The sequence below is a fragment of the Rhinolophus sinicus genome, linkage group LG07, assembly GCF_036562045.2.
Source record: "Rhinolophus sinicus isolate RSC01 linkage group LG07, ASM3656204v1, whole genome shotgun sequence".
NCBI classification, from domain to species: domain Eukaryota; kingdom Metazoa; phylum Chordata; class Mammalia; order Chiroptera; family Rhinolophidae; genus Rhinolophus; species Rhinolophus sinicus.
The window spans coordinates 81,976,028-81,987,022 of NC_133757.1; the positions used below are offsets into that span (position 1 = coordinate 81,976,028).

At 50.6% G+C, this 10,995-nt stretch overlaps 1 protein-coding gene across 1 annotated transcript; it reads right to left on the reverse strand.

The window, feature by feature from the left end:
* Positions 1 to 1,763: 1,763 nt before the first annotated feature.
* ASF1B (anti-silencing function 1B histone chaperone) lies at positions 1,764 to 10,883 on the reverse strand. The gene is made up of 4 exons (XM_019746165.2): positions 10,459 to 10,883; positions 5,186 to 5,301; positions 3,318 to 3,494; positions 1,764 to 2,945 (listed from the first exon to the last, which is right to left on the reverse strand). The coding sequence occupies exons 1-4, from the start codon at positions 10,565 to 10,567 to the stop codon at positions 2,742 to 2,744; spliced, it is 606 nt and encodes a 201-aa protein (XP_019601724.1). The 5' UTR covers positions 10,568 to 10,883; the 3' UTR covers positions 1,764 to 2,741.
* Between the last annotated feature and the right edge of the window lie 112 nt (positions 10,884 to 10,995).

Sequence of the window (10,995 nt, forward strand, 5' to 3'; positions counted from 1 at the left end):
AACCTCAGCCCAAGTCCGCTGCTGCTGTCCGTGACGCTCCCGCAGCCCGCGTTCATTGGCCCAGGCCACCTTGACTGACGCCGCCGCGCTGCCGCCCATTGGCCCTCCGCGACCCTCCCGCGCTGCTATAGGCTCTCGGCCCCGTGACGCGGCCGCGGACGCCCGGCCACTCGCGCGCCTACGAGGTGCCTGATTGGCCGAAGCTCGCGACAGGGCTTGGGGATCGCCCAGCGAGGCCGCCAATTGGCCAAAGCGCGTAGTCCGGCCAGCCCCCCACAGAACATTCAGTGTCAATCCCGGGGTGAGAGGGCGGGGCGGCGGCGCAGCTTGCTGTCGGGGTCGACCGGGCGGGGCGGCGGAGGCTGGCTTGCTCCGAGGCCCAGAAGGCGGTCCAGGCGGGTGCCCGCCAGCCCCTGTGCGCGCCGCAGTTCCCCGCCCCCGCTCAGTGCGGCAGCGGCCGCCGGCCAGCGGGCACCGCGGACCCCCGATGCTGCCGCTGTCCACCTGCCAGCGGGGGAGGGGCGCAGCGGCGCGCGGGTCAGAGGTCGCCGGGCCGTCAGCCGTCGTGTTTTAAGGCCTGACGCAGGATAACAGTGGCAGGCCCGGGAGTGGGGGTGGAGCTCCTGGGTCTCCCCCAGCCACAGCCCGAGCTTCAAGAGGATGCTGGGCCTCGGGAGCAAGGGGCGCTTGGGAGCGGAGGGTCAGTGCCCATCCCTTTGCTGGGCGCCCACGCTGGGCTCCTGCCAGTAGTAAGAGCAGGCACTCGTTAAATACATTACTTCCTACTACGGCTGTATCACGCAGGTACTATTATCGCTCCCATTTTACAGAGGAGGAATCGGGGGCAATCAGGCTGAGGATTCCCGGTCTTGGAGTTGGAGGGAACCTGCCCTCCAGGGGCAGAGAAGTAGCAAGACGCCCCTTAAGGGTGCTCTTTTTATACATACACAACTTGAGGGCAGTGTTACCCACTGTCACACTACTCACATTTCTTTGCTGGCGCGGGGGGTGGAGGGGTTGTCTTGTGCATTATCCGTTTCTCTACCCATTGGATGCCAGTAGAACCTTCTCCACCAGATTTGACAACCAAAACCATCTCCAGACATTCCTGAATGTGCCTGGGGGGGCCAAAATTGCCCCCAGTTGAGAACCACTGGAGCAGAGGAAAGCCCAAATAGGTGTCCAGCAGGGCAGGGGACAGGATGAGCCAGCTCTCCTTGACTTAGAAGGGCTATGGGGTCTCAGGTCTATAAGCTGATTCACTGCTCTGCCTATAGACTTGTACTGCCTGCACCCTACCCAGCTGCTCTCTGCACCTATGCTAGGTCAACTATAGTCCCAGGGAGGAAAAGTTGGGGCACTTCTGTGAATTATGGGGGAAATGGCTCACCAGCCAAACCACTCCACCTCTGGCTGTGGGGTTACAAAGTAACGTTAAGTAAAATTTAATAAAAGTATTGCTGTGTGTCCTTGGAGTACAATGTTAATTTCTTCCTGTGGGTCAAGGTCAAAGTCTGAAAAATCACTGGTTATGCTCTATCTGCGGAACAGCTGGGTTGCATAACTTTAAAAAAAATCCCTTTTCAAACCTCAGTCTGGATTACAACTATATAACCAATTAAGACTAGAGCAAGAAGCTGAGCAAGGGGCCAAGGGGCAGTGAACCCCACTGGTTGGGGCAAGAGGACCCTCCACTATGTCCCAAAGAGAGGAGACGGACAAAGATGCCTCAGCCTACCTGAGACAAAAGCAGAAACAACCAGTCTAGATTAAGTGCTTTTTATTTTTAGACCAACCAAACATATTTAATATAAAAACCCTTTAATATACAAACTGCAATCTCAACAGCATCCATGTAGCAGCAAGGAGATGAGGGCACGGAGGGGAGCATGGCAGGAGGAAGGAAGGTTTTCAGGGTCTCTCCTGCTTCCCATGCCTGCGATCACTCTGTGGCCCGTGAGAGCATGAGGTCTTAGCAGAGGGGTTCTGATGCTGACACTGAGACCGAGCACAGCAGCCCCCTCCAACATGGCATCTCCCCACAGTGGCAGCCTCCGGGAAATCCAGATTGAATTAGGAGGCAACAGGAAGGTGGTTGTAACTGAGAGTCAACCATCATTGTTCAGCATCCTGCTGATCACACTTTTGGGGACAGCTTTCCAGGGACTGTTGGATTGAAAAGACCTAAAAATTGTTCTGGGAGGGCAGACATTGTGCCCAAGTCCACTTTCTAACCCAGATTCTTTGCCTGACTCCAGAAAGCTGGGTGGATCTACTCAGATGTTTAGGAAAAGAAAGGAATGATGGAACCTTGGCCCAAGGATCCAAGCCTTGCCAGCCATTGATCTTCAAAGTTTCAAGGTAGGCCAGGGAGGTCTGTGAGAAGAGCTGTGGGTACATGGTACTCACAGGAGCATGGTAGGTAGAATGGCCTGCAGGTGGAATTTATAGTGTGTTTGGGAGACAGAAAGGACACAAGTCAGAATTAAGAACTGAAGTACCTGCTTCTTATAAGCCTGGGTAGTAGAGATGAGATGATCCTTCTGGGCCAGGGCTGGGCGAGACCTGAGGCCTATTCTTTACTCGGGGATAAGTTTGACTGGCCTGGAGTAGTTAATGGCCCCAAAGTCCTCCAGATGGCCCCCACGGGACTCTCCGGCAGGCCCAGCTGCCCCTTCCAGATATGTTAGGAGACTGGCCACAGTCCTGGCTGGGCCCAGGTAGGGCCTGCAGTCCCCCAGTTAGATGCAGTCCATGGAGTTCTCGGGGAGAAGGCTGGGGATGTAGCCAGGGAACCCCAAGTCTTTGATAGGGGTGCAGCTGAGGGGGAGGCCGCAGCCCAGGGCAGGGTCCTGGTTCTCTGTGTCCTCCAGCCTGTCCATGTTGTCCCAGTTGATGTGGAAACGGGTCACCCGGGGATTCGAAGCCAAGATGTTCCGTTGGAGCTGGGGCAAGAAGAGGAACATCAACATGTCAGTATGCCCTCTCATTGTTCCCACAGAGCTTGGGTGCTCCCAACCCCCCACCCCAGGAAGTGCAGACCTTACTTGTTCCATCACCACCAACAATATGTGCGGGACTCCAGGGAACACCTGTGCACCATGATTTAGGGCCGGGAGCTATCTAATCTTGATTCTGCGAGACATGCTTCTAAGAAACAAAGCCTCCTCTCCCCCTGTTCTAACCCGGTGCTGCAAGATCTGGGTGCTACTTGAAAACCTTAAGAAGTGACCTTGGCTCCAGATTCCAATGACTCAACTCCCTCCAAGTGCAAAAGAGCCTGCCAGTCTGGAGCAGGAAGTGCAGAGAGGCCCCACCTGAGAGAAGTCTGGCTGCAGGGGCGGGTTCTCCCGCAGCTCGGGGTCGGAGTACTCATTGTTGACATAGTAGCCCACGCGGATAAACTCCTGCCCATGGTAGGTACAGGTGATGAGGACGACGGTCACACCGATGGCATCACTCTCAGGGATGAGGGATGGGTTGGGGGCATCAGCCTACGGGAAACACATCCTGGGCCTTAGCACCAACTGCCACAGTCACATCTTGACCAGTAACAGTCATTCTCAAGCAACATGTATTTATTGAGCCAAAAGTATGGCCTCTGCCCTTGGGAGTTTTCAATCAAGTGGGGAAGACAGAATCAATCATGTAAATGCCTGTAAAATGCTGGATGTGACAGGTACCACCAAGTAAATGGTGCTGAGGAGTATGGTTAGCAAGGAGGAGGATGGCATGAGGTTGAACAAGGCTACCCAGGGACTATTGGGCCAGGTAAGGGCTTGGGGAAAAAAGTGAGACATTTAATAGGTTAAGTGCCACATCATTCCTGTGGCCTAAAAAGATTCTGGCGGCAGCATGTGGAGCTGTGATGGAAGAAAGCATTCGTGGGAGCAGGGAGACTAGGCAGGAGTCATCCTGGAGAGAGGTCAGTGGCTTAGACCAGGCAATAGAGAAGGACAGAAGTGGACAGATTGGGGATATGTTGTTCTGGACAGAGCCGGCTACATAACTGGTATAAATGAGACCAATACAACATGAAAACACGGGGCTCTTGTGTTCAAAATGAGTGTTCTTCAGCCAGTGACAACAGAACATCCCACCAAGCCAGGAGTCCTGTGTGACAGCGTGGGTCGCACACCGAGGAAGCCGGCCCTGATGATGTGGAGCTAGGGCTTGCTGGCAGGTGTGATACAGGAGGCTGAGGATTAGGTGGTGGAGAAGGCTGCTCAGACTGGGGTGGGAACAGACATGGAAGTGAGTGAAGGGATTTGAGCAGAGGTTCTCAAACTTCAGTGTGTATTAAGAATCACATTAAACCTGCATTTCTCACAACCCCTCTGACACTGGATTAGTCTTTTAGCAGTTACAGCAGATCCTCATTATTCACTGATTCTGTATTTGCAAATTTGCCTACTTGCTAAAATGTATTTGCAACCCCAAAATCAATACTCAGGGCACTTTCATGGTCATTTGAGGATATGCAGAGTGAGAAAATTTTGAGTTGCTTAATGCGCATGTTCCCAGCGTAGGTCCAACAACGTGATGCTCTGCCTTCTTGTTTCAGCTCATATTGTAAACAAGTATGCTTTCCGTAGCCTATTTAGTGTCCAACTTTCTTTGCATTTCTGTGGTTTTTGTTGGGGATTCTACTGTTTAAAATAAACCCCAAGCATTGTGCTAAGTGCTAGCTAATGTCCCTAAGTGCAAGAAGCTATGATGTGTCTTATGGAAAAAATACGTATTAGATAAGCTTCATTCAGGAATGAGTTTTATGCTGTTTGCTTTGAGTTCAACGTTAATAAATCAACAATACTACTAAATATTTTAAATACACATAAAAAAGGCTATATGTTGACAAAAATGTGACACACAGGAACCTAACCCTGTACTTCTTAGGGGCAATGGTTCAGTATTCAGTAATTCACTAATTCACTGTTTGCAGTGACTTTACAGAACAAAACTCCAGTGAATAATGAGGACCACCTATGAATTAGTGGCTCATAGTAACAGCCATGACACAGAGGTGTAGGAAAGGGAGGGGTTTGAAGTACTTTTGAGATCAGACAATTCTTGAAAGCATAGCCAGAATTTGAACCTGAACTTTTGACCACTGAACCATAGTGTGTGCTTTTGGGAAGAAGAGGGTTTTTCTAGGTGTCTAGGCCTAGGGCCTCACCTTTCTTACCTGAAAGACAAACATGTGTCTCCCTGCTGGGACAGGGCCAACGAGCACTGAATCTAGGATTTGATCAAACTCCTCACTCTCAGCTGAGCCGACATAAATAATCTTCCACTCCAGGTCTGTAAGAACACGGGTGTTAAGGAATTGAAATAGTTTGACAGCGGGAAGGCAGGGAAAGGGTCTTCTTGTGCTAGTTTTGGATGGCAAAAGATCCTTATTCTCCACAACACCTGACATCCTCTGGGCACTAAGTGCCAGGGAGGTACTACAGTCTTGAACACTGGGGCGGGCGGGAAGCTCTTACTTCCAGTGGGAAATTTCTCCTGTAGGCCTAGCTTTGCCAGGCGACCTTGACTGCACCTCTGGGGAAACTTGGGCCTCTCAGAGTCTGAGGGTGAACCGTATGGCAGAGGCTGAATTAAGACCCACGTGACAGAGGCGTGCTGAGGAGGGAACAGAAAGGAGTTGGGTCATTTCAGGGCCCTGCTCACTGGATGCTGGGATAGGAAGCAGCATCCTCTTTCACACACAGGGACCTGTGCCACTGAATTGAGTAGATCCCTCGACAACTGGGACAGGGCGGCAGATTCCAATCCAGCAGGACAGCCAGCCGGAAGGAGGGGGAAGACAAGACTGCTGGGGGAGCCAGCCTGTCCCCAAGAATTCCAGATTCAGCACCAAGTCATGTCTGTTCATGGCTATTGGGGCGATGGTGACTTAGTCAACAATTGTGGCCTCACAAGGTGATCCTCTGAACCCCAACTCCCTTGCATCCCATCCAGTAGGGGGATCCCATCGCTGAGTACGTTCCGGGGAGATGAAAGGAAAAGTGCTTAAGGAGACCCTGCCTATCAATCACAGGAAATTCCCAGGGACCTCTGCCTCTTGCAGGAGGTCCAAGTGTATCAGGGGCAAGGTCACTCTAGTACAGGGAAGCTTGGCAAGAGACCTGCAACTTATTTTAGGTTCTCTGAAATTACACAACCTACTGCTCCAGCAGCTGGGGGAAGTTTCACAAGCTGTGATTTTCACAGGAAGCAAATGCTCTTGGAAGCTGCCCTGTTCCTTGGTCCGCTGTCCTGCAAGTGCATTCACATTCGGAAGCACACTGATGCCCGGCCATGACTAGGGTTAGTCACCTGAGCCCCAAGCTCTTCCTCGATACACTGGCTTCCTGTCCCTTTGCAGTTTTGCCCAGACCTACTCAGGGACCCTAGCTGGTCTGTGGGGTATAGGGACCCCCGGGGCTCACTGAGGTTCAGTCAAACTCTAGTCTCATTGTTTGCAGAGAGGATTAAATTTATTGATTTATTTTTGTTATAAGTAGTGATACACCTAGACATAACATGTTTTGGGACAAATAAAACCAGGTAACTCTGTTCTCACCTTTCTCACACAGCTTTAGATTTTGGTACCTTTCCTTCTGGCCACTCCCCCATCACCAGTGCAATCACATATGTGTACATTTAACTAATGTGCTGGGGGAGGGGGAGATAAAAAGGAGACTGAAATAGAGCAAGCTAGGGGCAAGCCACAGGCACCTGATGTTCAATATTGTTAGCAAAACCTAAACAAAGACTGTGTGGGTGCTGACCGGAAGAGAAAACACTGCGTGGGCAGCCAGGCAAGTAAGTGGGCCACAATGGCTCCCTCAATAGGAAAGAAACCAGAGAATAACAGAGGACCAGAGAAATATTGACTCAAGAATTGCAGGAGCTGATAAAATCATCTATGGAAGGCAAAAGGACCTACAAATTGGAATCATCTTCAAGTTGAAGTGTTTTAAGCTGAAGCATAAAGTGACTTCATTTTTTAATAGAACTCCTCTTTAGAATTAGAAATGGAGGGTGGCTGGTTAGCTCAGTTGGTTAGAGTGTGGTGCTGGTAGCACCAAGGTTGCCGGTTCATTCCCTAAATGGGCCACTGTGAACTGCCCCCTCCTTAAAAAAGAATTAGAGGGCGGCCAGATGGCTCAGTTGGTTAGAGCGCAAGCTTTCAACAACAAGGTTGCCTGTTCAATTCCCGCATGGGATGGTGGGCTGCGCCCCCTGCAACTAAAGACTGAAAACGGCGACTGGACTTGGAGCTGAGCTGCGCCCTCCACAACTAGATTGTAGGACGACTTGGAGCTGATGAGCCCTGGAGAAAGACACTGTTCCCCAATATAAAAAAAATAAAAAAAATTAGAAATGGGATATCAGTCACCAATACAGCACAAACTCATTCTATTGAATACAGGACAATTATATAAGTGTAACATGTGTACTTAACAACTGGGCAATTTCAAGGGTAATTCAACTGCATTACATTTTTTTTTATGCCCTAACCTTTCGATCTAACCACTGCACAAGATGCTCCTCCACTATGAATGAAAACAAAACCAAAACCAATGCCATGATAAAAGATCTGTAAAATATTATTGTAGTTGAACTAGCTGAAGAACCTGTTTCCTGCCTCTTTTTTTAAAAAAACTTATCTAATAGGCCTTTTTCTGTTTATCACTGTCTTTGTAATCATACAGATGAACCTTGGCCTGACCAGAGTGCTAGCTGTGGGTCAGAATATCTGGCCCCATGACTTATTCAAGCAGTGTCTGTTGAACTTCTCAGGTAAATGGGGGGAAAACATATGTATGTTAAATGTGGACCCATGTTTTGGAAGCATCTATTTCCAGATGCTGAGGAGAAAGAGAGCAAAAAGACCTTGGAGTCCTTGGGAAACAAGGTCAGCTGATTGACTGGGGGTTTGGGTGTCTTGTCAGATCTTCAATTGCCAGTGTCGAGGTGATAAGATTAAGATTTCTCCAGGATCTGAGAGACTTCTAAATTCAGGCCCACTCATCTCTTTGGGAGACAGGCAGGAAACTAATTCTTTCTGCTCTGTGGGAAGAGGGCCAGGAAGAAGTAGAATGCAAACTGGCAGGTCAGAGTCACAGAGAGGAAGAACCAGAGTCTGGATTTCCAAGCTAGAGTTTGCTTCGCAACTCGAGTTTCTCTGAGCAAAAGCTTTATTGTCTGGGTGTAATTAATAACAGCACCCCCTTTGCTCTCTTGTGAGAGTGTCCTGATGTGGAAATAAATTCTATGATCAGTTCTATTTATGTTCCACTTCTAAAATAGAGGATGCATTCTTTCTTTCCCAGGTTATAGCAGAGATAAAAGAACCCTGGACTAAGAACTCAGAGAAAGGCCCTAGTATCAATAATTCTGCCAACCAGCTATGCGACCATGGAGTAGTCATTCTGTTTCCAGTAAAAAATAGTGACCAGCAGGTTGATTTTGGATCTTTCCTACTCTGATTCTAAAAATAAGTCAGTAAAGTAACAGAGCAGGGGCTTCATAGGAATAAAAGCACTAGAAAATGACCACATAACCATTTTAAAATGCAAGGAGCACAAGCAGGCTGATTGAAACCTGATCTCCTGCCATGTGGGAACTGTGAATCCCTTAATCTATTAGCTCCTTACATCTCCTCCTGGCTTTAAAATTAAATCTTATTCCAGTGTGACATTCTACACTTTATTTATTTATTTACACCCTGCCTTGTTCCAGAAAGGATTTAACTGTACTTATTCTATAGTTAGCCACAAGTAGACGCTGTAATTTAAAAAGGAGAAAAACCAGGGAGACTGAGACCAAGCACGTGAATCTCAAACTGTATCAACCCCAAACTAATCCCAGGGGCCGGCTTTGCAGGCAAACCACCCACCTACCACCATGAGGCGCTAGTTAGTACACTCTGGCCTCACAGACCACCTCCTCAGCTGTTGCCTCTTCTCTTTAACCCAGTGCAGTGGTCTAATGGAGTACAGGCACACCTCAAAGACACTGTGGTTTGGTTTCAGACCACCGCAATAAAGTGAGTAGTAATCTTTTTGCTGGTGGAAGGTCTTGCCTTTAATTTGTAAAAAATGCAACATCTGTGAAGTGTAATAAAACAAGGTATGCTTGTGCTTGTACTTCCTCTTGAAAGTGGTGCTAACACTTCCTGGGCGACCTTAGATTTTCGGATTTTTACAGATCTTTCCTTGAGAGGTCTGTCACTCTTTGTGGCTCCTGTCTTCTCATCTGTGAGATGAGAGCCATGTCCACCTTTATGTCACACAGATGAATAAGTACATCAGTGAAAGCACCTTGGAAAAGATGCCCCAAAGGTTGTGATCCCCCAGCTGATTGTTTGAAGTTGGGTACCATCATGGCTCAGCCGGGCCCACATACCCTCCAGACTAGGTCAGACCATCAGAAGTGCTGGAAGAACTATGGCAGTAGGTCAAGCCGAAACCTGGCAGGCAAACAGTGGGAACTGGCTAATGCCTGGCTAGACCATCCTTCAGATTTGAGTGTGTTCATCGAAGCCCACAGTCAGGGAGGAGGTAGGAACTGGAGCTGGGGAGACCAAGTTATCCTCAAAGACTGGAGCTAGAAGCCAGGCTATGCCTCCCCAGGTGGAGCTCAAGAATGGAGGGTTGGGGCCAGGCTAAGGAGGGAAGCCAGGTTCTAGGTTACGTACTTTGGGGTAGAAAACAAGAAGTGAATGGGGTTGGTTATGTATCAGCAGGTTCTGGAGGGGATTATTGGGGGATAATGGGGAGGGGATTATTGGGAGACAATGGGGAGATGGGGGTGAGTGAGGTATTGCCACGGGAGGGTCTTCACAGGGAAAAAGGGTCACAGGAGAGGCTCCACTGGGAGGAAAAGGAGGAAACTTGAGGGAGAGGCCGCCACAAGGAAACTGGGGGAGGGGACTGAGGTTTCCATAGGGGAAATGGGAGGCTAGGGTTTCCGTATAAATAAAAAATGGGAGGCTGGAGGTTGGAGTCTCCATAGGGAAAAAGTGAGGCAGGAGTGTCTCACCACAGAGAAGAGGGGATGGGTGGGGGAAGACTGAGTGAGTGGAACAAAAATAGAATTTCCTACACAGAAATAGGTGGGGGGTTTCTTGCTACAGAGAAGATGGGGTGGCTGAGAGTGTCCGCAAGTTAAAGAATGGCGGCAGATAAGGTCTCTACATAGAAAGCCCAGGAGCTCCACAGGAAGAAAAGGGAGCGAGGGAATGATGACGTCTCCACTGGGGGAAACCGGAGTAACTGTGGGGAGGGGGTCGGGTTGGCCGTGAGGTGGGGGTGGGAGGAAGTCTCCACGCGGAGGTTGGGGCTGGTGGGGAGGGAAGTGGGGAGATCAGGGTTGGGGGTGTATTTCGAGGTCGGGAGCCTCTACGAGGAAGTCGGGTTGGCCCGGGGAACGGGGGGGGGGGAATCCATACAGGCCCAGCCTCACCGTCCGCCAGGGCCTCATTGCACTCGAAGCTGATCTCGAACCGGAAGGGGCTGTGGAAAGGGCTCGGATTCTCCAGCACGGCCACATTCAGCACCGACACCTTAGCCATCGCCTCGCCAGGCCGCAGTTCGAGCCAGAGCTGGGGCGGAGCCCACGGCTGGGTCCCGTCGGGTCAGCGGGACAGCGTTGCTCAAAGACTACCGCCTCCTTGGTCCGCCGACTGAACTGCGTATCTCGCCCGCGCGCCTCCTTCAAATAGCCGGCCGCACCCTCCGGCCAATCACCGTCAACGCTCCCCGGCGGCGCAAGCACCCCCTTAACCAATTCTGGAGCGCCGGGCGGTGCGCGCCGAGACTCCCTGGGCCAATCCGCTGAACTCCCTCTTGGGGCTGCGCGAGGGAGGTGAAACCATCTCTCGGCTTTTTTGGGTGTCCGCCGGGATCCAATCCCCAGCGTTTCCGACTCGGATATCAAGGGCGGGGTGGGCGGAGCCAGAGTCTGTGTTCCTCTCAGCCAATCCCGAGCGTTCCCGCACCG